This window comes from Elephas maximus, chromosome 2, assembly GCF_024166365.1.
Source record: "Elephas maximus indicus isolate mEleMax1 chromosome 2, mEleMax1 primary haplotype, whole genome shotgun sequence".
NCBI lineage: Eukaryota > Metazoa > Chordata > Mammalia > Proboscidea > Elephantidae > Elephas > Elephas maximus.
The window spans coordinates 80,079,138-80,102,595 of NC_064820.1; the positions used below are offsets into that span (position 1 = coordinate 80,079,138).

The 23,458-nt window shown below is 36.0% G+C and overlaps 1 protein-coding gene across 4 annotated transcripts in view; it reads left to right on the plus strand.

Annotated features, from left to right (window-relative positions):
- Positions 1–23,458, plus strand: part of POLK (DNA polymerase kappa) — an 87,325-nt gene that overhangs the window by 8,625 nt on the left and 55,242 nt on the right. For 2 of the 4 annotated variants that reach the window (XM_049865861.1, XM_049865869.1), the window contains exons 2-3: positions 18,451–18,620; positions 22,929–23,048. In XM_049865861.1, the coding sequence (XP_049721818.1) occupies positions 18,486–18,620; positions 22,929–23,048 (255 nt within the window). In that variant the 5' untranslated portion in view covers positions 18,451–18,485. Of the gene's footprint in view, positions 1–18,450; positions 18,621–19,070; positions 19,192–21,692; positions 22,309–22,928; positions 23,049–23,458 lie in introns of those variants that run through there. The other 2 variants (XM_049865878.1, XM_049865886.1) reach the window with 2 other exon arrangements.

The following is a 23,458-nucleotide window of genomic DNA, read 5'->3' on the forward strand; positions in this document are numbered from 1 at the left end:
CTGATAACATGTCCAAAGTATGTGAGATGAAGTCTCACCATCCTTGCCTCTAATGAGCATTCTGACTGTACTTCTTTCAAGACAGAGTGTTCGTTCTTTTGGCAGTCCATGGTCTGTTTGATATTCTTTGCAAACACCATAGTTCAAATAGATCCATTCTTTGATCTTCTGTATTCAATTGTCCAGCTTTTGCATGTATGTGAGGCAATTGAAAATACCATGGCTTGGACCAGGTACACCTTAGTCCTCAAAGGACATCTAAATGGTTAGTAGCATTAAACTAGGTTACATCCCTGTTACCAACCCCAAGAAAACCAAACCTGCTGCCATCAAATTGATTCTGACTCATAGCGACCCTATGCGGAGATGTATATATAAGTAGGTATTGCCGATATTTACCTTATTCTCCTTTTTCTGTTTGTGACCATGTTTTTTTCTGTTGCCCTGATCCTTGAGGTGACTTTGTATATACTGTATTTTTACACAAATAACATGCGCATTATACACTTTTACTTGTACTGTGCAATCTCTGCATGTTATTTTCATAAATGTGCTATACCAATATTTTTTTACATGTTGCATTTTTTTTTTCTGTCCAGCTGATTTAGCGTTAAGCCTTCATCTTGGTGCCTGTTCTTTGGAGGTTTGGTTCCTAGCAGCAGACCCTAACCAACCTAACCCTCCAGTTTCTAAAGAAACCCCTCTCCCAGCAGGATTCCTTCCCTGTTTTGCAAACTGCTTTCTCCAATGCTGGAACAAATCAGTTTTTCTGTCCAGGAAAAAGCCCTTGCCAGGACAGCTGGCCCCAGCCCAAGAGGTGCATGGCTGTGCAGACCACAGCAGGAGGCCACTCAAGCAGGCAAGGTCCACGCCACTGCTGCATGCCCTCCACCCCACCATGCACTCAGGCCATTTGAATCTCCGACCCATGCGGACACTGTTGGGCAGGCATGAGAGCCATGGGTGCAGAGGGGTGCCTTGCTTGGACAAGAGAGGTCCAACTGGCCACCCAGGGGACCTGTGGGGCCAAGGCAGTGTTGCCTGCACCCACCGAACTGCCGCCCAGCTTCAAGTGGTACTGGCACCGTGGGACCTGTGTGTGCTCGCTCAGGCTGTGGCAGCTCAGCACACAGCCGTTCTTCCCCTGACCCTGCACCTGTCTCTAGTCTGACATACCTGTGCGCAGATTGGCTACAAGGAACTCCACTGCTCTCAGACCCTGCAGGGAACTGCCCCAGAGCAAATGCAGAGTTTCAGTTGTTTGTTTTCTGATTGCTGGCCTACTACCAAACTCAATCCATGACTTCATGACCATAGCATATACTTCTATTGTACAAATATGATCAAAAGTAACATTTTGGATTCTTGAATGAGGCCAAAATTCACTTCTGGAAACATTAGGAGACATGGCGTGGTTATATGCATGGGAGCTCTATGCCAGAACTTCTTACGTGATGTCATCATTTCTGCGCATTATATATGCATATGCCTTGTTTATGTGGACATGCTGCTTGTGTAAAAATACTGTATATCTTAGATTCCCTTATGTGTTGATGTTTACCAATTAACTCCAAGGACAACTATGTTTTCTTTTTTGGTTTAGGGCAAGTGGAGGGTGGGGCACTCATTTATTAATTGTACTTCGTACAGCTACTTAGTAATATGTCATATCCCATAAAAAGTTCTGACTATCAGTAATAAGACAGTGGTTTCAGAAACAATTTCAGAGGGCCTGTAGACTACCCTTTTATCTTGTTTCTTCATGTGCAGAGAAAAACCAAGTCAGGCATATTTCCATGAAAAATAATTTTACTTATTATTGAATGCAGTGGAAAATACATTCCATTTTCTTTTATTTACATGTTTGATTTTTGTGAATAAAAATTGTCAGATGGTATTTCATAGGTTTCAGTATAACAGTATATAATCCTTTAGTCTAAAAAATAATACTGTACATTTATAGCAGACGAACAGCGATGTTAGTGTCTACTTTACATGCACACATTTTCTCTCGGGAGTTCCTCCCCCCCCCCCCAAGCTTTTGGGTCTCTAGCTTTTAACCTTTTTTCTTGTAACACTGAGAAATTCTTTTGTTATCAGTATTTTAAAATATTACTATCTGAAGCAATGTGGCATTTTTAGATGTTGCTAGTACTATATGATAAAATATGATAGTTATTTGTAAATGTATTTGCTTCCTGTTTTTGTCCCCATTCCTTTCATTGTTTCACTTTTACTGTAATTTCAGATCCTCCTCCTCTTAGTCAAGTAAGCTGAAAAATATTGTTATAGAATGTACATGTTGTTATGGTGACACAGTTTATAAAAATATAGTTTATCCTCATCCTCATTTAAGGCATTTATTTATTTATTAACACCTGCTAAATGATGATACTGATGGAAGTGCTATAAAAAAATGCAATATATTCTTCATCTTCCATGGAGCCATTGTTTTCTAGCTTATTACTCTCTAGGAATATAGATAATAATTAAGTGTTTCAGCGATATTGATGTGTTTTTAGCAGTTACATTATTATTAAAGATGAAGGAATAATTGAAAACTGTCACATAGTAGGTATTTAGTAAATGTTTACTGATGAATGAAATCAGTTTAGTTGGTTGATGATTGCAAGGAAGTTGTAGGAATTGCCCTAACTAGCCCTAGGAAAAAAACCACTACCACAGTTAAAATTGATTGGAGACCAAAGAAACAAATTCCATCATTGCTTTTTGAAAGGAGGAAGTATCATTTGTTAAGTGCCTACTCTATGTCGGACATTGTTTTAGGTTCATTATATTTATTGTTCACTCCACAAAAATCCTTATCCTGATTTTTCATATAAGGAAATTAAAATTCAAAGAAGTTAAGTAAGTTGCCTAAGGCCATAACTAGTAAATAATCTAGCCCAGACTTTGAACGTCTATGTGCTTTTCGTAAAGATAATGTCAAAAAAGAAGAGAAGGTGGAGGAGAAGATAAATCCAGAGCATACACAGTGTCTAGGCACATCATAGTCAAGCTACTGAAAATCAAAGATTAAGAGAAGATCTTCAAAAACTGTTGTCATTTTAGGCCATAGCTATGTATTTAGCATACTCATTAAGAATGTGGGCACCAGAGACAGTCTGGATTTGGATTTCAATTTGGAAATCTGTAGTCAGGAATGAATTACATAAGTTGTTTAAGTCTCAATTTCTTTATGAACTTTATTAATAGATATTTTATTGAAACAATAAAGTTAATGAGTTATCATGAGGAGAAAATAAGAGAATGGCTTGAAACACTGGTGAAGGTCAAAGACTACATACAGCCTTCTGTATGGATTATGCCTGAACTTGAAGAAAACAAAAATCCTCACAACTGGGCCAATAATGATAACATCATGATAAATGAGGAAGAAATTGAAGTTGTCAATGATTTTATTCTACTTGGATCAACAATTAATGTCCATGGAAGCAGCAGCCAAGAAATCAAATGTACACTGCTTTGGGCAGATCTGCTGTAAATACTTCTTAAAAGTTTTAAAAAGCAAAGATGTCACTATGAGGACTAAGATGCACCTGACCCAGGGCAAAGTCTTTAAATCACCTCATATGCATGCATAAGCTGGTCAGTGAAAAAGGAAGACCGAAGAAAATTCGTGCAGTTAAATTGTGATGCTGGTGAAGAATAATACCAGGGACTGCCAGAAGAACAAACAAATCAGTTTTAGAAGAAATACAACTAGAATGCTTCTCAGAAGCAAGGATGACAAGACTTTGGCTTCCTTACCTTGGACACATCGTAAGGAAAGACAGATAACTAGAAAAGGACATCATGCTTGTTAATGTAGAAGGTCCACAGAAACAAGGGATATCTCGATGAGATGAATTTGGTAGCCAAAACAATGGACTTAAACATACAAATGATCCTGAGAATAGTGCAGGATCAAGCAGCATTTCCTTCTGTTATTTAGATAAGGTCACCATGAGTTGGAGCTGACTCAGTGGCAGCCAACAACCAATACTGACACGTGATAAGTTGTTAGAAAATATTAGTTATCATTTTTAATCGTTTGTAACAAATTAGCCATCTTTTTTTGAATTTCATTTTTAAGGTTTTCATTCTTTCCAGCTTTTGAGAAATTGTCTATATCTTGAAACAATATTGTATTTCATTATTACAAAAGAGAAATCACTTTTGTGGCTTCTCTTGACTTCTGCAGGCAGTAATTATAAAGCTCTCATTTTCAGAAAAGGAGATAGGAGAAATTTTCTCAAAAAACAACTCTGCAACTCCCATTAAGTAAGATTTTATCACATGAAATTTTATTTAAGCACCCTTTGGTCCCTTTCTATTCCCTTTTATATGCCTTTCTTAATTCTTTTATTTTTTCAAGGTATTTTGAAAACTGGTGATTTGCCTGGTTGGAGGCCAACTTTTGATTTAATGTGAATATTTTAAAACCTAAAGTAGATTCTTTGATTTGAAGTAAAAGGTAGAGGTATCTGAAGTAGGTAAGAAGAGTCAACTAGGTATGTCAAGTTTTGTCAGTCTGATCTGAGTTTTAATGTTAATACATTTGCTTTGACAGTAGTAGATGACATTGTCCATTACGTTTCACTTTTTAAATGTGAATCCTAATGTGAAAAATTCTCCAAACATAGAGGAAGTGTTTTGTTTCTTTCCCTCTAATAAGAAAGTTACATAATTAAATATGCTATCCTCTATCCCAGTTGTTGAATAGCTTAGGATATACTTTCGTGCTCAGCTAAATCAACTGCTTTGACTTTATTGTTAGCATACCTCTTTTTCTTTTAACCTAGTAGTTTTCCTTTCATTTTATTTGATTCTTTTTAAAAGCTACCTCAAAACCTTTTGAAAAGAAATGGGTAAATAGGCAGGTAGGTAGGTAAGAAGATAAGCTAAAATATGGTCCAACCATACTATGTAATATTACACAACCATTAAAAATGATGCTTTTTATAGCTCTATATTTAAGAGAATAATCCCCTGATTAAGAGGGGGAAAAATAGATTACAAAGCAAGTTGAATAACATGATCTCATTTTTGTGTAAAATACGTGAGGAAATAAAAAAAAAAGGTCTTAAATGAAATACTCCAAAATATTTAGTCATTCTTTCCACATTATGGTATGATAGATTATTTTTATTTTACTTCTTATGCATTTCATTTTAAAAATTCTTCTGCAGTAAGCATGAACTTTTATCATTAGAAGAAATATTGAAGCTATTTTAAAAGAAGAATTTAATGAAATAGAAATTATAAAATATGAAATAATGTTTTTTATTGATATATTAAATAAGTGTAGTTGTACATATAAACATATCAAAATGTACACTGGATTAAATTGAAAACTTTTAGATTGAAATAAATAATATTTGTTACATTTCTAGTGTTTATGTATGTATAAAAAGCATTTTTATTTAAGGATAAACATGAATAATTACATATGGAGAAAGAGATGAACTTGTGCCCTTCATATCCAGTTCTAGTTTACATTTTGGTTTAATACAACAGCAGAACTATCAATACAAATTTGCCTTAGAATTTTCCTTCACACAGATTTGCATGAAATGACTGACAAAAAAAAAAACTAGTTTCTTATGAATAATACTTTCCCTTGGTTTTTCTTTTTTTTACCAGAAACACAGGGCTTTTTTTTTTTTTTCTTTGAGAGTTAATTTTATTTGAGCTTTTAGGTAAAGCGGTGCCTGATAAAAATGAATTATTTGTTCTAGATGCCGTGGTGACTCAAGAAATTGCCCTTTGGATCATTAGGAAGATCTGCAGTTGATCCAAAAATATATTTTTCTTAGTACAGTATTTCTCAGAGTTCAAGATGCTCAAAAACCTTACTTATTAATCTTCCTTAAATGATTTCATAGTTTTTAGTAAACTCTAAAAAGTTTCTTTGTCATTGTTTTATATTATTCATTTCAAGACTTCTTAGAATTTTGGAGGGTCGGGCAGTGGTGGTTCAGTAGTAGAATTCTCACCTTTTATGCTAGAGACCTGGGTTCAATTCCTGGCCAATGCACGTCATTTTCAGTGCACCAGCGAACCCAGCACCTGTCTATCACTGGAGACTTAGGAGTTGTTTTGATGCTGAACAGATTTCAGCAGAGCTTCCAGACTAAGACAGACTAGGAAGAAAGGCCCAGTGATCTATTTCCAAAGATCAGCCAATGAAAACCCTATGGGTTGCAGCAATCCAGTCTGCAGCCAATCATGGGGATAGTGTAGGACTGGGTAGTGTTTGTTTGGTTTTGCTATACACAGGTCACCATGAATCCGGGCCCAACTTGATGGCAGGTAACAACAAAGACTTTTAGAGAGTGTCCAAAATCATGATGTCACTTAAAAAATAAATTTAGACCATGAATTGTGCTGTTACAGTAATGTACATTGTTTTATCTATTATCATTCACACCACTTTGATGTCAATTCCATTATCATGCTACAAAACTACTGTCCTTTTCTGTAAGATTTTACATTTTATCTCCTTTGTATTTATAGTGTAGTGCTTAAGTGTGAGTACTTTGAAGTCAGACCTCAAATACAATTCCAAATCTGCCATTAATTAACTGTATTACTTTATGTAAGGTGGCTACTATATCTGCACCTCACTTTCCTCACCTCTTATGTGGATTAAATAGGATAATGCATGTAAACACCGTAAGATTCAAATGTTAGTTTTTATAATTATTGCATATATGAAAACCTAACTGAGGTGTTACCATTAATCTCATTCCTTCTGTATATTAATCTTCCCATCATTCATTCATTCAACATAAACTTATTCAATAACAGGCTCAATGGCCTAGCATTGTTTTTGTTCTAGACAGACTTTGACATCTGGAAATTTATGTTCTAATTGTAGTAAGTACTGCTAAAAATATTGCTTTATTACTTTTTTCTTGCACAGATTCCAGGGGAAAAAGTTATTTGGCATAAAAGTTATTTAGTTGATCGGTTTTATTAGTGTGTTTTAAATTTTCACCTTTATTCAAATGAACACATTGATAAATCTTTAGTACACAACTGTTTATAACAGTGCTACTCAACATAGAGTCTGTGGACCAGTGCTGATTCATGATGAGATAATTACAGAGCTTGAGAGTAAGCTATAAATTTATTTCCCCCCAGACTCTGTAGATCAAGGATCCAAGTGCAACTTACCTGGTGCCTCTGGCTCATGAGGCTGCAGTAAAGCTGTTGGCCAGGGCTGCAGTTTTATCTGAAGACTCGACTAGGGAAAAATTCACTTCCCAGCTCCTCATAGGGCTGTGTCACATGACTTCCCCCAAACTGAGTAATCTAAAAGACAGTGCGATCATCCAAGATGGAAGCCACAGCATTTTATAACCCATAGTTGGAAGTGACATCCTATTATTTCTGCTGTATCCTATTCGGTAGAGGCGAGTCATTACATATATGGTGTTCTTGGCTGGTTACACCTTTAACTTGGTTTTCTTAGCATCTGTGAAGTATTACTAGAGATAATGATTTTAGTATTATTAAAAAAAAAAACAAATCCATTGTCATCAAGTCAATTGCAACTTACAGCAATTTCTACTTCAAATTTTGTGTCTCAGTATACTTTGCAGTATAGAAATGCTTTGTGTGCTGGAAGTGACTGTAACATTTGGCAAATTTTCATAACACTATAGCATATACAAATTTAATAACAGTGTCAGAGCTCATCATAAACAGAGTACTGGCATTGGGCAAGTGGTTTTTGGCAAATAATAGCTCAGTAGGGTTTATAAATATGCTAATGCCGTTAATGGTTTAAGATTCTGAAATCTAATAAATTTAAGCTCTTACTTTTTAATAGAGAGGAGTACTTTATTTTGACCTTTTTAGAAATTATAGTCACATAGCCAGAGGTAGATTTTAAGGCCAAGAATTAGGTTGCTTTTATTCTTAGCCTTAAGACTTTGAATAAGGAAGGCAGTAAGCTGTGTGGTTCTAAACTCTCCTGAAATATACGGATGCTATTTTCAGAGTCTTCTGGACTGAACACTTTTTAGGCCAGTTAGAAAGACAGGAACATTACCAATGAATGTTTTTGATATTAAGTGCCATCAAGTTAGTTCCAACTCATAGCGACTCTATGTACAACAGAACAAAACACTGCCCACTCCTGCACCATCCTCATAATTGTTGTTATGCTTGAGGTCATTGTTGCAGCCACTGTGTCAATCCATCTCTTTGAGGGTCTTTCTCTCTTTCACTGACTCTCTACTTTACCAAGCATGATATCCTTCAGGGATTGGTCCCTCCCGATAACGCGTCCAAATAAGGTGAGACAAAGTCTTGCCATCTTGCCTCTAAGGAGCATTCTGGCTGTACTTCTTCCAAGACAGATTTGTTTGTTCTTCCGGCAGTCCATGGCATATTCAATATTCTTCGCCAGCACCAAAATTCAAATGCGGCAATTCTTCGGTCTTCCTTATTCACTGCCCAGTGTTTGCATGCATATGAGGTAATTGAAAATAGCATGGCTTGGGTCAGGCACACCTTAGACATCCCTGGTTTTTAACACTGGAAAGAGGTGTTCTGCAAAAGATTTGCCCAGTGCAATGTGTTCTTTGATTTCTTGACTGCTGCTTCCATGGCCATTGGTTGTGGATCCAAGTAAAGCAAAATCCTTGACAACTTCAGTCTTTGCTCCATTTATCACGATGTTGCTTATTGGTCCAGTTGTGAGAATTTTTGTTTTCTTTATGTTGAGGTGTAATCCACACTGAAGGCTGTAGTGTTTGATCTTCATCAGTAAGTGCTTCAGGTCCTCTTCACTTTCAGCAAGCAAGGCTGTGTAATCTGCATGTCGCAGGTTGTTCTTGAGTATTTCTCCAAACCCGATGCCGTGTTCTTCATATAATCCAGCTTCTCAGACCATTTACTCAGCATACAGGTTGAACAAGTATGTTGAAAGGATATAAGCCCGATGCACACCTTCCTTGATTTTAAAGTACACGGTATCCCCTTGTTTTGTTCGAATGGCTGCCTCTTGGTCTATGTGCAGGTTCTGCATGAGCACAGTTAAGTGTTCTGGAATTCCCATTCTCCCCAATGTTATCTATAATTTGTTATGATCCACAGAGCTGAATGCCTTTGCACAGCCAATAAAACACAGGTAAATATCGTTCTGGTATTCTCTGCTTTCAGCCAAGATCCATCTGACATCAGCAGTGATATCCCTCATTCTGTGTCCTCCTCTGAATCCAGCTTGAATTCTGGCAGTTCCCCATCAATGTAATGCCACAACAATTTTTTAATTATCTTCAAAATTTTGCTTGTGTGTGGTATCAATGATATTGTTTGATAATTTCCACATTCTGTTGGATCACCTTTCTTGGTAATGCGGGCAAATCTGGATCTCTTTGAGTCAGTTTGCTAGGCAGCTATCATCCAAATTTCTTAGCATAGATGAGTGAGCGCTTCCAGTGTTGCATCCATTTGTTGAAACATTGCAGTTGGTGTTCCATCAATTCCTGGAGCCAGCAATTACTAGATAGAAAATCATGAAGAGGCACCCCAAAAGGAAACAAAGGCATAGGATTCATTTTTCTTTTCTCAAGGAGATATGGTATCTCTTAGAGGCAGAGATGCATCTTGCCTACATGTGAGGGTTGTACAATACAACTGCACTTTTACGTAAAGGGATTAAAATTGTTAAATCAAGCAGTTACCAGATATTTACGTTTTTTTAATATATATGATCTAAACTGGAGTTCCTGAGATAGTCTTGGGAATATTTAAAACTTTACTCTGAGAACTTAGTAGTGTAATAAATTTTTTTTTTTTTTTTTTTGTACACTAAAAATGCATTCGTCTTGCTTGATTAATATAGTGTTTCGGCACATATGCTAAACAAAAATATATGTGATTTTTTTTTTTTATCAGTCATGCTGAATACATGACAATGCCTTCAAGGCTACAGTTAAATATTTTGAGATTAAATTCAGCATTAGGTATTAATGTGTCTAGACTTGGTTACCTTAATATTGTATTTATTGGAGAGGTAAACTGACACGTAACTGCCTGGTACCTTGATTTGAACTTTAGGATAATGTAATGGTAAAGCCTTGAAAGCTATGAAGAATATTATCCTCTTTTGTTGGTTCGCCATGTTGCACAAGATCCAAGGGGTGTGTGACATTTGTTCTTTCTGACTTCCCTAAAGTTAGATGGCATTTTGTGTGTAAGTAGTTCTTTTTTTTTACTTGTCATTTATTTAGTAACAACGTTTTTTGTTTTTCTTCTGTGATTTCTTAGTTAATTACATGCTGGTATTTACGCCAGGCTTATAAGGCTTGGCCACATTTTAGAGAAATAAATAAGAATGAAAGTGTAGAGGAAAAAAATTCACATATTTTGCATGCTTACTGTGCGTTTGCTAGAGGCTCTTGCATGTATTATCAAAATCCAACCTCAATCCAACCCTGGAAACTGAATTTTACAGAGCAGCATACCAAGATTCTTAGATCCTGAAATCACCTAAATTGCCCAAGAAGACACAGCTAGTTAAGTTTTAGAGTTTAAGTTTAAATCTAGGTCTATCTAGTTTCAAACCATGGGCTCTTTTAACTGTATCATAATGCCTCTTGAAACTGAATTTTTATTAAACCCTCTGTATGTTAAAATAAACAATTAGCATATTTAAACCTCAATGAGAAAAAAAATATCAGTAAGTCTGGACTGCCTTTCCTTTTGTGGTTTAATAGATCTCTTTAACATAAACTACTTACTGTGTGATAGATAATAGTTTAATGAATTATTTTAGCTTAGTGTTTTGCAACATTTTTAACCCATGCTCCTTTTGCATAAACTTTCATTTATGCTATTTGGAAATTATAAAACAAATTAAACATCACTAAAAATAAATCTTTATTAGCCACCTCCACCCCTCAAGAATATCATATACCCCTCAGGAGAGAGGAGAGATGGTCTCATCGGTTGAGAATCATTACCTTAGCTAATTTAGTGTAAATATCAGATGCTGGTGCTTATTATTATCAGGTGTTCTTCTGTATCATACCTTTTTAAATATATTTTCCATAACACAATGTTAATAAAATGGATTGTTAATACTGTAAAACCAGAGTCCTTTATAATAGAGTATTATTTTTTTAAAAAAGTCATTAATTTGGAGTTTTTTATTTATTTGGGTAAGAAGGTATTTTTAAAATAAGTTTGGCTTAACCCTCCAATATCAAACTTCTTTCTTACTTTTTGCCCTATTTGGCAAGTCATGATATGGTGTTTTCTAAATGTTTAACTTATTGTTTTTGGGTTTTATATACATATGATAATATCAAGAAGAAACTATAATAATGATGATTTCCATAGCTTCATTACTTGCAGAAACGATCCTTTTCAAATTCATAAATAGTAAGCCACCATTATCTTAAAATTATTAGTTCAGTCTTTGAGTTGGTAGCAATTTCAATACATACTAATGTTTGAACAGGTTTTTCTAAGGAATTTGAATGATCAAAAAAATGAAGGTTATTATGAACTTTCAGTTTCTATAGTTATCCATTCTTTTACATTAGTGACTGAATGTCGTTGTAAGTTGTTGTTGGGTCAGCTCTGACCCAAAACAACTCATGTACAACAGAACGAAACATTGTTCGGTCCTGCACCATTTTCAAGCTTATTGGCATGTGTCATGGATTGAATTGTGTCCCCCAAAAATGTGTGTCAACTTGGCTAGGCCATGATTCTCAGTATTGTGTGAATGTCCACCGTTTTATCATCTGACATAGTTTTCCTATGTGTTGTAAATCCTACCTCTATGATGTTAATGCGGCAGGACTCAATCTACAAGGTTAAATTGTGTTTGAAGTCAATCTCTTTTGAGATATAAAAAAGAGGCAAGCAGAGAGATAGGAGGATCTCATACCACCAAGAAACGAGAACCAGAATAGTGCGTCCTTTGGACCCAGGGTCCCAGCACCAAGAAGCTCCTTGATCAGGGAAGATTGATGACAAAGACTTCCCCCAGAGCCAACAGACAGAGGAAGCCTTCCCCTGGAGCTGGCACTCTGAATTCGGACTTTTAGCCTCCTAAACTGTAAGAAAATAAACTTCTTTTTGTTACAGCCATCCGCTTGTGGTATTTCTGCTATAGCAGAACTAGATAACTAAGGCTGTCCTGTTCTGCAGTGGAACCAGTTAATATTCGCATGATTCTTAAAGAGTAGGCCTTCTTTCCACACTGAAAACTTGAGTTATCTTTGATTTAGAATCTATGGAGTGTCATTATTTGTTGTTTATCTCAGTGATGCATATAAATGAGTAAGAAAATCATTCGAATATGCCAATCCATTTACATTTTATGTTGCAAAGATACTAAAAGCTACAGCTAAAAATACAAAATTGCATTTGTGCTTTCATTCCCATCATATGAAAATTGTGGGCATGTCGTTTGTGTGTGTGCTTATGTATGTGTATGTAAAATAACTGGAAAGGAATGTGGAAAAATAAAAACGATTTGTTAAAGTCCTAAGACTGATTTTTTTATTTCCTTGAAATTTTAAAATATACTTTTACAATAAATTAAATTGAAAAAGGAAATTTTAAACTTAGTTATGTAGAATCCATTAATTTGAAAATTTTTACTTTAATTTTAGAGTAACCTTAATAATTTGTGTTTAAATTTAGATTATAAAGAGAACATTTAATCACAGTCTGAAGTTTCGTGCTGGGTGCTTAATCTATTCAAACAGAAATATTAAATATTGGAACATGGGGAGAGTTAAAAATATTGTTCTTAAAATATTAATGGTTTTGGGGAGATTATCTGGTTTGGTTATTTGCAGTATATTAGAAATAAGCAAACTCCATCTACAAACTTAGAGTTTAATGTTTTATATCCACTCTCTCTCACGTACTACTTAGTATATTTTGCAAGCTTTCTGGTAGATTAATTCCACATGACTTTGGTCAATATGCTAAGCATTGTGATACTGTTTACATAGCTTTGTGTGCCTTTTATGGGTGGGAAGAACTCTATCACACTAAAATTTCTTCCTTAGAATTCCTTCTGAAAAAGTCTAATTTTCCTTCCTTATTACCACCAAAAACAGAGGTTGACCTTATATTTTTAAGTGGTAACCTCAATAGTTAGTGGTCACATCAGATGGCGAAGAATTTGAATATTTTCATAGAAAACGTGCTTTTAAGCCAATATGCTAAGCCACAAGAATCACAAGTTTTTTCCTCTGATTTGAGCACTACCATGTGTGCTTTTGAGTTGAAGTGAAACAGACTGTATTCTATAATATCAAGCTATAAAAATGTTTGGCCATTTTTCTTTCCATAAAAACTTTTGTTTGTAAAGTCACAATTATATCCATTCATAGGATTTAGAACTTTTTACCGGATACCACGTAGTAACTATAGGACAAATACTTCTTTGGAAGCAAAACAAACAAAAATAAAACTTACCTCTACGACCCATGAACTTTGGCTTTTTCTCAATGATAACTGAGTGTACCCTGTGTTTTTTTTTTTTTAATAGTCTTTTAAAAGTATAGAAGAAAAATAAGACCAATGACTTTCACAGCTCTGGAAATTAGGCCTAACTTTAATAATAGCTATTGATTGAAAGCTTATCTTGTGCCAGACGTTTAACATTATTCACTGCCCTCACAGAGCCGTTGAAGTAGGTATTAAATCTCACCAGGAAAATATGGAAAGTCATACTTTGCGATATTATGTGATTACTTCTGGAAGAAACTTCCTTTCAATTTATGGATTTCTACATAAACTCCATGAAGAACTAATGAAAAGAACAGAGATTATCCAAGACTAAAGAGAGATTTTGAGAAAACTTGAAAAGATAACAAATATCCATAAAACCAAAGCAGGCTCACCACAGTGACAAACGATAGTACCGAATGGAACTTATAGGATCCAAGTATACTAAAACTTAGTATGTTGTTTATTACTTTTGTCCAATAATTTTTCTTAGATATAATTGGAAGTATTTAATCTAAGAAATTAAATTTAACCAAACAATCTCCCAAAGAATTAATATAAGCTAGACTCCTTTCAATATTGATGGAGCCTAAAGAGCATTCTAATATTTATATTCAAAATACCCTTATCTATAAATCCCTAAAGCTTTAATCAGTTTACCCATCAAAAGTCTTAGGAAAAATAAGATTTATAAAATTGGTATCTGTTTAGCTCATATACTTGTCCTTACATATTTAATGTTGAAACGAGGAAAAACTACAAGCATTTTAAAAATTACTAACTTAAGAAAAGCAGTTTTTCTCCTGATCTTTTAACCTTTTAATGTTACCTTGCTATGTAAGTAATAAGAAAAATCATTTAAACTGAATTTGTTCAATCTTGCAGCAAATATTTATTTAGCACCTACTTTGTGTGAAACAATGTCCTGTTAGTGCAGTGGTTAGGAGCTCAGCTGCTAACCAAAAGGTTGGCCGTTCGAATCTACCAGCTGCTCCTTGAAAATCCTATGGGGCAGTTCTACTCTGTTGTACAGGGTCACTATGAGTTGGAATCGACTCGACGGCAGTGGGTTTGGTTTTGGTTCTTTGCCAAGCACTGTTTCAGACATTTGGGATACATTGATGAAAAAAAGCAAAAACACAAAAGTTGCCTACTCATGGAGCTTACATTTTGATAGGAGGAGGTAGACAATAGACATAAGTAACATACATTATTTTAGAAAATAATAAACAAAAAAAACCAAACCTGTTGCCACTGAGTCGATTCCAACTCATAGCAATCCTATAGGACAGAGTGGAACTGCTCTATAGGGTTTCTATGAAGTGGCTGGTGGATTCGAACTGCTGACTTTTGGTTAGCAACCAAAACTCTTAACCACTGCACCACCAGGGCTCCAGAAAATAATAAGGGCTCCGAAAAAGAAAAGGGTATTGGAGGAGATGGTGGAGGAATAAGCAGGCTGCAATTTTAAATAGGGAGGTTGGACTAAGCCTTCATTGACAAAGTGACATTTAAGCAAAGAACTGAAGAAAATAAGGGAATTTAGTCAACCGACTATCTGGCAGAAGAACCCTCCTAGAGGAAGGAGTACCCAAAACCCATTGCTGTCAAGTTGATTTCGACTCATAGTGACCCTATAGGACAGATAGAACTGCCCTGTAGCATTTCCAAGGAGCAGCTGGTGCATTTGAAGTGCTGACGTTTTGGTTAGCAGCCGAGGACTTAATCTCTCTGCCACCAGAGCTCCAGGAAAAGGGAATAGGCAGTGCAAAAGCCTCAAGAGTGTGCGTAGCAAATTTGAGTAATAGTAAAGGGACTAGTGTGGCTGCAGAGTAGAGAGTAATGGAAGTAGTATTAGATACGAGGGTAAACAGGTAACAGGAATCCAGATTCTGTAGGGCCTTAAAGGTCATTTTAAGGACTTTGGGTTTTACTCGAGCCCTAGTTGCACAGTGGTCAAAGTGCTTGGCTCCTAACCAAAAGGTCAGCAGTTCAAATCCCCCAGCTGCTCCAGGGGAAAAAGATGTGGCAGTCAGCTTCTGTAAAGATTTATAGTCTTGGAAACCCTATGGGGCAGTTTTACTCTGTCCTGTAGGGTCGCTATGAGTTCAAATTGAATTGAGTCCATGGCAGTGGGTTTGGTTTTTGTGGTTTGGGTTTTATTCTGGAGTGAGATGGAGTGCCATCGTACAGTTTTCAGCAGAGGAGTGACATGATCTGACTTGTGATTCAGAAGAATCAGTGGGCTACTCTGGTGAGATTTGATTGTAGGAGGGCAAGGACAAAAGAAGAGACCATTTAAGAGGTTCTTGTAGTAACCCAGGCAAGAGATAATGGTGGTTAAGACTAGACTGAAAGCAGTGAAAGTCGTGAGAAGTGGTTAAATTCAGTGTATGTTGAAAGCAGAGCCCACAGGATTTCCTGACGGTTTAGATGTGGGGTGTGTGAGAAAGAGAGGAGCCAAGAATGACTCCAAGGTTATTTACATGAGCATTTGGAAGAGGTTAGATTTGCAGTCAACTGAGATGATGATGACTACAGTTCGAACTGGTTTGGGGAATGGGGGCAGTTAAGAAGATCAGCTTTGGATGTGTTAAATCTGAGATGTTAGAAATTTGGGCTGGAGCTATAGACTGGGGCATCACTGGCGTATAGATAATATGAAACATACGCCCGTGAAACTGGACATAGTTGCATGATAATTAGGCATCAATAGTCAGGAAGGTAGCTAAAAACTAATTACCCCTCTCACAAGTTTTCTGACCCAATTATGGACCAAAATCAATTCTTAAAGTTTTGGGAATAATGAATACATAAATGTAAAGTAGTAGACATTCAATAAATGTTTCATACATCTCATCATTTTAAGGGCAAAACGGCTTAAAATGTAGGATGCCTGCATTTGGTCTTTTCACTCTTCAATAGTGTTGGTTGGCATGGAGACATTATGACTGAATTACATTCAGCTATTTTGCTAGAAAATAAAAAGCAATTGGATTACTAAAACAGGAGACAAAATGTAGGGTAATATTAGGTTGAATCTGAAAGTCAAAGGACAAAATTTAAAATGATGACAAAAGAAAATTAACTTGTATCCCTTTGGGTATCCAGAAATGTCTCCATCAGTGGTTCCTGTACTTAGGGGCATGTTAGCATTACCCGGGTATCTCTAAAAAGTACTGATGTCTGACTCCCACTCCCAGACCGTTTGACTTACTTGGTATTTGTTGTGACTTGGGCATCAAGATTTTTAAATTTGTCCCAGGTGGGCCTAAAGTGTGACAGCCACTGTTATATATACTTCCCCCCCCCTTATAGAACTGCCACTTACAGTCACAGTATTCAAAGTTTCTTCCATAAATCTTGTTATTTTCTGTTGATGCCCAAAACAGAACCAATGTTGTTAAGAAAAGTTCCTAGAGACAGAGGAGGAAAAATGAGCCCCCTCTAAATCATGCAAATAGGAAGTCACTGTCATACTCTCTTGATTCATAGCAGCTCTTCCCCTGGCCATTTACTTATAGTATAAGCAAACCTGAAATTGGGCACTGTTGAGATATCATGGTAGCTGTATTAGACTTGGAATAAGAAGACTTGGATTCAAATTCCAGTTCTGCCAATTATTAGCAGTGTTAGGATGGCAAATCATTTAACATCTCGTGAATTCCAGTTTCCTTCTCCCTAATGTGATAATGTCCTGGGTGGTGCAAAGGGTTAACATGCTCAGCTGCTAACTGAAAGGTTGGAGGTTCAAGTCCATCCAGAGGCACCTCAGAAGACAGGCCTAGTGATCCACTTTCGGGAAATCAGCCATTGGAAACCCTGTGGAGCAGTTTCTGACACACACGGGGTCCCCATGGGTCAGAGTCAACTTGACAGCAATTCATTTTTTGTCTTTGTTTTTTTAACATAGAATAACCAAATCTATTTCACATGGTTGTTGTAAAAAACTTTAAGAAGCTAATGATGTGATGGTAAACTATAAAAAACTAAAGATATTAAAGAATTACTATTTGAAAGGAGTTTTCTTAATCTTAGAAGTGATATAACACTGTAAAAATATAATAATTTCCTGGAAATAGATTATTTTTTTCATGTTTTGACTATCTCAAGAATAGAGTTCAGCATACAATAGATAATAAATGCTATTGAATTTAACATGCTTTTAGGAGAAACCCTGGTGGCGTAGTGGTTAAGTGCTACGGCTGCTAAGTGCTAGGACTGCTAACCGAGAGGCGGGCAGTTCAAATCCACCAGGCGCTCCTTGGAAACTATGGAGCAGCTCTACTGTGTCCTATAGGTTGCTATGAGTCGGAATCGACTCGACGGCAGTGGGTTAGTAGAGGAAGTGTTCTTTTTTATTTGTTATACAGTGGATTAATCTGGGAAAAAACATGAACTTTGGACTCAGACTGGGGTTTCAACACAGATGTTGTCACTTATTAACAAATTTGTGTTCATAGACATGTTCTAAGATGCAAATTTCTTTTCTCTTTATATTGGGAATAATTATATCTACCTTTCAGGACTGCTGTGAGGGTCAAATGTAAAATGCAAGTATAGCTAACATAGCTGCATGAAATATTAATTCGTTTCTTCCCTCCAGACATACAATAATCATAAATTTAAATCTGACTATTTTTTCAATTGCTAAAAATTTGTAACTATCATTTTTTACTTTTTCTGCTGATCTATCATTTTAACTTTTAAGTGTTTTCTCCCCTCTGTGGATGCTTTGGAAACCCTGGTGGCTTAGTGGTTAAGCTATGGCTGCTAACCAAAAGGTTGGCAGTTCAAATCCACCAGGTGCTCCTTGGAAGCCCTATGGGACAGTTCTACTCTGTCCTGTAGGGTCACTGTGAGTCGGAATTGACTTGACGGCAACAGGTTTATTTATTTATTTATTTTTATGGATGCTTTTAAAAGTAGTGTTCATTTTGCATGTTTTTTCAGATAATTTTTTAAAAAGGCATTTTTCGGTGTACACCATGGATAACACAAAGGAGAAGAATGATGATTGCAAAGATGATCTTCTGCTTAGGATGGGACTTAATGATAATAAAGCAGGAATGGAAGGACTAGATAAAGAAAAAATTAACAAAATTATAATGGAAGCTACAAAGGTATGTTTTCTTGTTTCTTTCCGTGTCTTTAACTTAGCAACTCTGACATTCTGTTTAAAAGAAAATCAGTAAGTTTTGACTATCCATGTTATTATAATATATAATACTTTAATATGTAATATTAGTTAAATACAAAAAGGCATAGATAATCTCCCTCCTATTCTGTTGCTCTTGCTGCCCAGTTTTCTGCCTCATATGCATATAATATACATGTATAAGCAAAATATGTGTTCTTTTTCACCCTTGTTTTTTTTTTAATAATTTTTATTGTGCTTTAAGTGAAAGTCCACAAATCAAGTCAGTCTCTCACACAAAAACCCACATATACCCCGCTACGCACTCCCAGTTACTTTCCCCCCAGTGAGACAGCCCACTCTCTCCCTCCGCACTCTCTTTTCGTGTCCATTTCACCAGATTCTAACCCCGTCCACCTTCTCATCTCCCCTCCAGGCAGGAGATGCCAACATAGTCTCAAGTGTCCACCTGATCCAAGAAGCTCACTCCTCACCAGCATCCCTCTCCAACCCATTGTCCAGTCCAATCCATGTCTGAAGAGTTGGCTTCGGGAATGGTACCTGTCCTGGAGTAACAGAAGGTCTGGGGGCCATGACCCCCAGGGTCCCTCTAGTCTCAGTCAGACCATTAAGTCTGGTCTTATGAGGATTTGGGGTCTGCATCCCACTGCTCTCCTGCTCCCTCAGGGGTTCTCTGTTGTGTTCCCTGTCACGGCAGTCATCGATTGTAGCCGGGCACCATCTAGTTCTGGTCTCAGGATGATGTAGTCACTGGTTCGTGTGACCCTTTCTGTCTCTTGGGCTTGTAATCACCTTGTGTCCTTGGTGTTCTTCATTCTCCTTTGATCCAGGTTCACCCTTGTTTTTTACCCCAGTAGGTGAACAGTATAGTTGTGTTGTTTTTTTTTTTTTTTTTCAATTAATATAAGTTGGAGGTCTTTCTATATAATTAAAAATCTTCACTCTTTTTTATCCTTGCATACATGGATATACTGTAGTTTACTGAACCAGCTATAATCCTTTATTGATGGATATGTAAGCCATTTCTAGTCTTTTGTTCTTAATAAACAATATTTCTAGGAGATAGATAACCTTGTACTTCATAAATTTATATATATGCAAGTATAACTAGAATAGATACCACCAAAAGATAAATGCATTTGTAATTTGTATGAATTGTCAAATTGCACTCCATAGTGGTTGTATCAATTTATACTTCCCCCACCAATATATGGGAGTATGTATTATCAGACTGGAAACCCTGGTGGCATAGTGGTTAAGAGCTACAGTGCTAACCAAAAGGTCAGCAGTTTGAATCTACCCGGTGCTCCTTGGAAATCCTATGGGGCAGTTCTACTCTGTCCTGTAGGGTCACTCTGAGTTGGAATCGACTCAACGGCAATGGACCCAATGGGTTATAACCAGACCACAACCTTGACAACACAAGCTGTTACTAAACTTTTGGATATGCCAATCTCGGTAAACATTGCTGTCAAGTTGATTCAGACTCATAGAGACCCTATAGGACAGAGTAGAGCTGCCACATAGTGTTTCCAAGGCTGTAAATCTTTATGGCAGTGGACTGCCACATCTTTCTCCCATGGAAGCACTGATGGGTTCAAACTGCTGACCTTGCCTTTAGCTGCAGAGCACTTAATCACTGTGCCACCAGGACTCCCTTGCAGTAACATAGTACAGCTTTGATTCGCATCCCCTTACGAAAAGTGAGGTTGTGCATCTTTTCATATGCTTAAAAGCCATTTGTATTTTCTTTCTCATAAACTGTTTTGACCCTTTAAACATTTTCCCTTGGATATTGTCTATCTTTTGACTTTACTTATGGTAGTTTCTGCTGTGCAGGATTTTTTTGTTTACTTCTCTTTATGTAGTTGAATTTGTCAGCTACATATGGCTTTCTCCCAAATCATAAAAGAATTCCTTAATTGTTTATTCTAGCACTTTGTTTGTTTCATTTATATATTATGACATAAATATACAGAAAGGTGTAAAAATTTAAGAGAATGTCCTTATTCAGGAAATTCACTCTAATATCTGGAACTTTCAAATGGTTTGGTCAAAAAAGAGAAAAAAGTATGTGTGTGTATGTGGAGGACTTGGGGAAGAAATCAAATGTAGCATGATACTAACAATTAGTAAATCTGTGTGAGGGCATATAGATGTTCATTGTATTATTCTTTCAACTTCTGAGAATTTGGAATTCCATAATAAAAGATGAAGAAAAAAGCAATTTTAAAATTTAGAAAACATAGATGTAATTTAAAAGCAAGAATAAAAATAAAAGAGAAATAAGAGATGAAATAAGCAAATATAACATATAGATCCTAGTTTGAACAAATCTATTTGGAACATTCAGGGGAATTTTAATACAAACAGGGTACTAGGCAATATTAAGGAGTTATTATTAATTTTGTTAACTATGAAAATGTTATGATTAAGTGGGAAAATAGTCTTATTTTTAAAGATGTATGCTGAAATACTCTATGAAATAGCTAAATGTCATGGTATCTGTAATTTTCTTTAAAATATTTCTCCTAAGAAAATCAATGAAGCAATATGGCAAAATGTTAGCACTTGTTAAATCTCAGTGATAGTTATATATGTGTTCATTATACCAATATCTCTGTTTTTGTTTGGCACTTTTTTGAAATTTTCATCATAAAAATTTTGAAAATGAAGAAGAAAAGTAAAATCTATGAGCCTCATTTTCAGGTTAAGAAACAGAACATTTTAATTATGTTCCTATCTGATCTTTCCCAGCCCTACACTCTCCCTCTTCTGTGTCCCAGTACCATTTATTAAATAGTCCATCCTTTTCCTAATGATCTTTGGTGCTTCCTCCTCTGTCCCACTGGATTATTTGCCTGTTCTTGTACCTATACAATATGATCTCAATTTCAGTAGTTTATAAGTTGTCCTGATACCTGCTGGGACAAGTTCTGTTTTGTTCTTGTGTCACCTCTAAAATATATGTTGGAAATGCAAACTCTTTGTACATAAAATTTAAAAATCTTCACTCAAAAAAAAAAATACACATGGCTCATAAGCACGTAAAAAGATGCTCAACATCAGTAGTCATTAGGGAAATGCAAATAAAACCACTATCAATAGCCTAGAATGGCTAGAATACATGCGACAGATAATAACACATATTAGCAAGGATGTGGAGAAATTGGAACCTTCATACATTGCTGGCAGGAATGTGAAATGCTGTAACAGCTTCAGAGAAGTTTGGCAGTTTCTCTAAACGTTAAACATAAAACTACCACATGACCCAGTAATTCCACTCCTAGGTATTTACTCAAGAATAATGAAAATGTATGTCTTCACAAAGACTTGCATGTGAATGTTCATAGAGGCATTGATATTCATAATAGCTAAAATCTTGAGACAACCTAGATGTTCATGAAGTGGTGAATGGATAGACATTATGTTGGGTGATGGAATGATAGGTAATTTTTTCTTTAAATTATTTTCTACATTTTTCCTTAATGACTTAACATAAATTTTCAGAAATACTTTTAAGGAGTTATTTTTAGTGAAGGATATACTTGATGAGCCAACTGGCTAAGGCCCTGAATATGCCCTGTGAGTCCTGCCGAGGATACATTGTTATTTTCTGAGTACAGTTCTATACTTCTCTCAGAGAGCTTGTGGTAAGCACTGCTTAAAAAAAAAAAAACGATTTAGGTACCTTTTTTTTTTGTAATTTTTTTTTTTTAATGTGTGTGGTAAATGTGTAACAAAGCATTTGCCATTTCAACAATCTTCACATGTACAGTTAGGTTACATTAATTATGTTCATCATGTTGTTCAACCATTACCCTTATCCTTTCCCAAATTTTTCCACCACTCTTAACAGAAGCTCAGTGTCGCCTATTAATTCATTTTACAAATAAAGAAACTGATCCATACAAAGACTGAGTAATTTTAGGGTTACCCTAAAACCAAAAAAAGAAACAGATCTATTGCCGATTCTGACTCATAGTGACCCTGTAGGACAGGGTAGAACTACCCCCGTAGGGTCTCCAAGACTGTAAATCTTTACAGAAGCAGATTGCCATATCTTTCTCCTGTAGAGTAGCTGGTAGGTTCAAACCCGGTTTTTTGGTTTAGCAGCCAAGCACTTAACCACTGCAATACCAGGGCTCCTTAGGGTCACTGAGCTAGTAAATTATGGAGTCCAGTTTTACACCATCATTCTGATTCCAGAGTCAGCCACTCTTAGTCATAATGTTATTTTACAATGATGCTTTTATTTTGTTTTCCTTTTTAGGGGTCCAGATTTTATGGAAATGAGCTCAAGAAGGAAAAGCAGGTCAACCAACGAATTAAAAATATGATGCAACAAAAAGCTCAAATTACCAGTCAGCAGCTAAGGAAAGCACAATTACAGGTATTTATTCAATTCGTCAAGTAAAGTGGGAGATGGTAGGCTAGTAATTGACAGTTAAAATACATTATGGTCAATTCATAAGTGAAAACCAGTTGAAATATAAATTTTAATTGTATTGTAAAGCACAAAAATTTAACAAGTGCACATACTTTACTTTGCTAAGCATTGCCCTACTCTTTTATATAAAGACTCCACACCTCGACATTGTCACTTCCCTTACACAGAGGAGTATGTGGAGCCTTAATTAGGTTAAGTAACTTGCCCAGCTTGGTATGGCATGTAAATCGGCAGAGGTAATATTTAATCCAAAATCTATGTTCTTTTTATTATATACATACTTTGCAACTAGAAAAGACCACAATAACTGTGGCAGGTTTTTCTTCAATGCCGAGTTTGCAAAAATTTGGAGA